The sequence below is a fragment of the Oncorhynchus nerka genome, unplaced genomic scaffold (assembly GCF_034236695.1).
Source record: "Oncorhynchus nerka isolate Pitt River unplaced genomic scaffold, Oner_Uvic_2.0 unplaced_scaffold_2420, whole genome shotgun sequence".
NCBI lineage: Eukaryota > Metazoa > Chordata > Actinopteri > Salmoniformes > Salmonidae > Oncorhynchus > Oncorhynchus nerka.
Window position 1 is genome coordinate 21,811 of NW_027038876.1, and position 6,366 is coordinate 28,176.

Genomic DNA, 6,366 nt, shown 5'->3' on the forward strand with positions numbered 1-6,366 from the left:
TTTGGTCATCTCTACAGAATAGTGTTGTAACAGTGTGTTTGGTCATCTCTACAGAATAGTGTTGTAACAGTGTGTTTGGTCATCTCTACAGAATAGTGTTGTAACAGTGTGTTTGGTCATCTCTACAGAATAGTGTTGTAACAGTGTGTTTGGTCATCTCTACAGAATAGTGTTGTAACAGTGTGTGTGTGTGTGTGTGTGTGTGTGTGTGTGTGTGTGTGTGTGTGTGTGTGTGTGTGTGTGTTGCAGAGTCAGGTGAGGACCCAGCAGCCTACGACATCCTGGCTAACCCCCCAGGCCCAGGAGAGGAGGAGGACACGAGGCAGGGCTTTGAGTTTGAGTTCTCTGACCGACCCCTCCTGCCCTGCTACAACATTCAGCTCTCCCTCTCACAGGGGTAAGTGTCTGTGTGTCATTATAGGCCCTAGAAATAACATTTTCCCTTCCGGTTCTGACTATAGTTTTGAATTGGTTTCTGTCCTGCAGTAAGCAAAATAATGAGCTTTAGTCTGTCCACCTGTGACCACCCATTACATTACAGTATTGTCACGGTTACCCAGCCACATTATAGCAGTGTTGTTGTTCTCACCAGTAACCCTACACTTCACTGCATGTTGGGTTCCCTCCATCCATCCGTCCCTCCTCTCCCCGTTCCAGTGTGTTATTAAGCAGACGAGAGGAGGGATCATTATGATCAGGGTATCGATAAAGTCATTAGTCACACCGACCTGGGGGAGGGTCATTAGTCACACCGACCTGGGGGAGGGAGGGGGGAGGGTCATTAGTCACACCGACCTGGGGGAGGGGGGGGGGTCATTAGTCACACCGACCTGGCGGAGGGAGGAGGAGGGGGGTGTCATTAACCAGGGGGCTCGCCACAGGAGGAAATGATTTATGTGGAGGGAAGAAGGTAGACTAGTAGAAGCAGAGCTCTTTAATACTGTGGGTTGCTCTGATATGAGGGAGGAGAAACATTAGGGGGTTGGAGAGGAACAGAGAGGGTGGGTAAAGAGACAGAGAGGAGGTTGGATAGAGGATTTTAGAGAGAACGATGGGAGGATTGATAGGATGGTAGAGAGAGAGCGAGAGGAGGTTTGATAGAAGGATGGTAGAGAGAGGAAATTTGATAGGATGGTAGAGAGAGAGGAGATTTGATAGGATGGTAGAGAGAGAGGAGATTTGATAGGATGGTAGAGAGAGATGAGATTTGATAGGATGGTAGAGAGAGAGGAGATTTGATAGGATGGTAGAGAGAGAGGAGATTTGATAGGATGGTAGAGAGAGAGGAGATTTGATAGGATGGTAGAGAGAGATGAGATTTGATAGGATGGTAGAGAGAGAGGAGATTTGATAGGATGGTAGAGAGAGAGAGTGAGAGAGAGGTTTGATAGGATGGTAGAGAGAGAGGAGATTTGATAGGATGGTAGAGAGAGAGGAGATTTGATAGGATGGTAGAGAGAGAGGAGATTTGATAGGATGGTAGAGAGAGAGGAGATTTGATAGGATGGTAGAGAGAGAGGAGATTTGATAGGATGGTAGAGAGAGAGGAGATTTGATAGGATGGTAGAGAGAGAGGAGATTTGATAGGATGGTAGAGAGAGAGAGTGAGAGAGAGGTTTGATAGGATGGTAGAGAGAGAGGAGATTTGATAGGATGGTAGAGAGAGAGGAGATTTGATATACGGATGGTAGAAAGAGAGAGTGAGAGAGAGGTTTGATAGGATGGTAGAGAGAGAGGAGATTTGATATAAGGATGGTAGAAAGAGAGAGTGAGAGAGAGGTTTGATAGGATGGTAGAGAGAGAGGAGATTTGATATAAGGATGGTAGAAAGAGAGAGTGAGAGAGAGGTTTGATAGGATGGTAGAGAGAGAGGAGATTTGATATAAGGATGGTAGAAAGAGAGAGTGAGAGAGAGGTTTGATAGGATGGTAGAGAGAGAGAGTGAGAGAGGTTTGATAGGATGGTAGAAAGAGAGAGTGAGAGAGAGGTTTGATAGGATGGTAGAGAGAGAGGAGATTTGATAGAAGGATGGTAGAAAGAGAGAGTGAGAGAGAGGTTTGATAGGATGGTAGAAAGAGAGGAGTTTTGATATAAGGATGGTAGAAAGAGAGAGTGAGAGAGAGGTTTGATAGGATGGTAGAGAGAGAGAGTGAGAGAGAGGTTTGATAGGATGGTAGAGAGAGAGGAGATTTGATAGGATGGTAGAAAGAGAGAGTGAGAGAGAGGTTTGATAGGATGGTAGAAAGAGAGAGTGAGAGAGAGGTTTGATAGGATGGTAGAGAGAGAGAGTGAGAGAGAGGTTTGATAGGATGGTAGAGAGAGAGGAGATTTGATAGGATGGTAGAGAGAGAGGAGATTTGATAGGATGGTAGAAAGAGAGAGTGAGAGAGAGGTTTGATAGGATGGTAGAAAGAGAGAGTGAGAGAGAGGTTTGATAGGATGGTAGAGAGAGAGAGTGAGAGAGAGGTTTGATAGGATGGTAGAGAGAGAGGAGATTTGATAGGATGGTAGAGAGAGAGGAGATTTGACAGGATGGTAGAGAGAGAGGAGATTTGATAGAAGGATGGTAGAAAGAGCGAGTGAGAGAGAGGTTTGATAGGATGGTGGAGAAAGAGAGGATGGTAGAGAGAGAGGAGGTTTGGTAGGATGGTGGAGAAAGAGGATGGTAGAGAGAGGAGGTTTGGTAGGATGGTAGAGAAAGAGAGGATGTTAGAGAGAGAGGAGGTTTGGTAGCATGGTGGAGAAAGAGGATGGTAGAGAGAGGAGGTTTGGTAGGATGGTGGAGAAAAAGAAGATGGTAGAGAGAGAGGAGGTTTGGTAGGATGGTGGAGAAAGAGGATGGTAGAGAGAGGAGGTTTGGTAGGATGGTGGAGAAAGAGAGGATGGTAGAGAGATGAGGTTTGATAGGATGGTGGAGAAAGAGAGGATGGTAGAGAGAGAGGAGGCTTGGTAGAAGGATGGTGGAGAAAGAGAGGATGGTAGAGAGAGAGGAGGTTTGGTAGGATGGTGGAGAAAAAGAGGATGGTAGAGAGAGAGGAGGTTTGGTAGGATGGTGGAGAAAGAGGATGGTAGAGAGAGGAGGTTTGGTAGGATGGTGGAGAAAAAGAGGATGGTAGAGAGAGAGGAGGTTTGGTAGAAGGATGGTGGAGAAATAGAGGATGGTAGAGAGAGAGGAGGCTTGGTAGGATGGTGGAGAAAAAGAGGATGGTAGAGAGAGAGGAGGTTTGGTAGGATGGTGGAGAAAGAGGATGGTAGAGAGAGGAGGTTTGGTAGGATGGTGGAGAAAGAGGATGGTAGAGAGACGAGGTTTGATAGGATGGTGGAGAAAGAGAGGATGGTAGAGAGAGAGGAGGCTTGGTAGAAGGATGGTGGAGAAAGAGAGGATGGTAGAGAGAGAGGAGGTTTGGTAGGATGGTGGAGAAAAAGAGGATGGTAGAGAGAGGAGGTTTGGTAGAAGGTTGGTGGAGAAAGAGAGGATGGTAGAGAGAGAGTAGGTTTGGTAGAAGGATGGTGGAGAAAGAGAGGATGGTAGAGAGAGGAGGTTTGGTAGGATGGTGGAGAAAAAGAGGATGGTAGAGAGAGGAGGTTTGGTAGAAGGTTGGTGGAGAAAGAGAGGATGGTAGAGAGAGAGGAGGTTTGGTAGAAGGATGGTGGAGAAAGAGAGGATGGTAGAGAGAGAGAGGATGGCAGAGAGAGGAGGTTTGGTAGAAGGATGGTGGAGAAAGAGAGGATGGTAGAGAGAGAGGAGATTTGGTAGAAGGATGGTGGAGAAAGAGAGGATGGCAGAGAGAGGAGGTTTGGTAGAAGGATGGTGGAGAAAGAGAGGATGGTAGAGAGAGAGAGGATGGCAGAGAGAGGAGATTTGGTAGAAGGATGGTGGAGAAAGAGAGGATGGCAGAGAGAGGAGGTTTTTTAGGATGGTAGAGAGAAATATATAGAAGATGGAGATTGACGCTACGCAGCACGGCAGGCTGCAGTTAGCTGGAGACGTTAGCTAGAGACGTGTGTGAATGCAGACAGCGCTAATTGCCTCCCACACCGTTTTCCTCCCGGCCTCGTCACTCACCCTCTCTTCCTCCCCTCCCTCTCATTCTCTCCCTCTTGGCTGCAGCGCACTGTTCTGTGTAATCTTCAGTCTGAGCACCGCTCTCTCTCTCTCTCCATCTCTCAGCGGAGCTCCCCTCCCCCAGTCTTTCTTTCTCTCTCCATCTCTCAGCGGAGCTCCCCTCCCCCACTCTTTCTTTCTCTCTCGCTCTGCTCTCGTTCTCTCTCTCCTCTTGTCTCTCTCGGATCGCTCTGCTCTTCTGGCTGATGCAGTATTAATGGATCTCCTGGGCTGTGAGGCCGGCCTGCGCTCTCTCTCACACACACACACACACACACACACACACACACACACACGGAGGCTCGGCAGCGCTTGCATTTACACTCCTCTCCCCATTCAGCTGCTCCCCAGCCGCAGCGCTACACAGCTAACCATTTCAAGTGCTATCGATTTGAACACCGCCTGTTGTTCATCACCTACCCTACCGTGTGTGTGGGGGGGATTCACAGAGCACCCTCAGAAAAGCCTTTGTGTTTATATGTGTGTGACAGATGTTGAAAACCCCAACCACGGTGCTACAGCCCATAATTACAGCTAGTGTTGAAAAGCTGGAGCCACTGGTGTCACATCACAAGTGTAGAGCCGTTCTAACCCGTTCCCTCTCTCCCTCCCCCTCAGTCCCAGAAACTGGCTGCTCCTATCAGACGTCCTGAAGAGACTCAGAATGTCCTCCAGGGCGTTCAGGGCAGCCTTCGCCCATCTGGAGGTAGCAACCATCGCCGAGGCAGAGTTCTACAAGCAGGCGTCACTGTCGCAGCTCTTCTCATGCCCCGACGAGCTCGCCGCCTTCCTCCCCGACAGCAAGGAGCTGCTGGACCTGGTTGAGACCAGCTCGGAGCTGGCTGCGCTGCTGGGCTCCTCGCTAGAGTGTTTGGACAGCCGATGGGAGCCCAAAGGGGCCCGGGTCAAAGCTAAAGCCCACTCGTGACCCTGAGATACACACACAGAGGGTGACTCTCAATAAGATCTACTTTCTCCTGAAGTGGACACTCCTTCACTAGTTCCCACAAATCTGGTGCAGTTATTTGGCTAGTGGTAGTTTTCCACCATGTTTCTCATACCAGTCCTTTCCTTTGAAATCGGTGAAGGGAAGTGAACACTTTGGGAGGAAGGAGAGAGTATTGGGACGTAGCCAACACACACACATGCTCCATGTGTACGTTCCCATGCCCTGTGAGGACTGGACGTTGAATACTGGACAGTATCCCTTCAAAGAGGAAACAGACCCCAGCGCCACACAAACTGCATTTTTTAAATAAATATATGATATATGTGTACATTAACAGCCGATTTTATTTGTTCTATATATATATATATATATATATATATGTATGTATATCCATACTGTATATCTGCTGCTTTGGTTGTCATGTTGTGGTCAGTTGTGGGTTTTGACACTGTTTGGGTTGACTAGGCTTAGTGAACAGGTCAGGAGCAATGTGAGTCGAATGTGGACCTCTGAGGTAAAGGTTATTGTTTGACTTTGTATCATGGCAGTGCACTTGATTTGAGCTTTACCGACCCATTGGACTTTGATAGACATATATATATAGAAGTGAACTGTGACAAAAACATTTTAGCACTCATGGCTCATCCCAAAGATTTGGGGATTTTATTTTCAACATTGTCTAAAAACCTAGCTTTATTTGTATCTTATTTATGACAATGAGGAATTAAGATAGTTGATGTGGGTTTTTTGTAAAAATATAAATGTAAAATACTACAAGACATTTCAATTGAAGAGTGAGATTCATGCTTGAACTTGTAAATAAGATGACCATTTCAGTAACTGTTTTTCTGACTGGGGTGTTTGATTTGTTTGTTTGTTTTGGCAATGTAAGTGTTTAAACTTTGTAATTAAATACACTATTATTTGTATTTATATTTTACAAAAAAAATAATTTAAATAAATCGCAATACAAGTTAACCTTTATCGTATTTTATTCATCTAAATCATTTCCATTTTTAGGTTTGTGAAATTCCGTAATTTACCCAAAATTCCCAGTTTTCCCAGAAATTCTTGTTGTAGGATTCCTCCCTTTTCCGGGACTTTTCCAACCAGGACTATGGAAAAAGTTTGTCACCTATTTATTTGGTCTGAAAAATACTTTACTATTCACATTTGCCACTATGAATAACCTACCTCTCGATTTTGGATAATCTAGTCTAGAAATACAGTGCTCCCACACAGTTTTTTCTCTTGCAGTCTGGTGGTTTGTGTGTGTATTGAATCCTGGTTTTAACTTGCCACGCTGGCTCTC

General features: G+C 46.1%; 1 protein-coding gene across 1 annotated transcript; it reads left to right on the top strand.

Annotated features, from left to right (window-relative positions):
- The first annotated feature begins 229 nt into the window (after positions 1-229).
- LOC135567188 (BCL-6 corepressor-like) lies at positions 230-6,032 on the top strand. Its single transcript, XM_065014620.1, has 2 exons — positions 230-397; positions 4,724-6,032. The coding sequence occupies exon 2, from the start codon at positions 4,770-4,772 to the stop codon at positions 5,031-5,033; it is 264 nt and encodes an 87-aa protein (XP_064870692.1). The 5' UTR covers positions 230-397; positions 4,724-4,769; the 3' UTR covers positions 5,034-6,032.
- Positions 6,033-6,366: the final 334 nt, after the last annotated feature.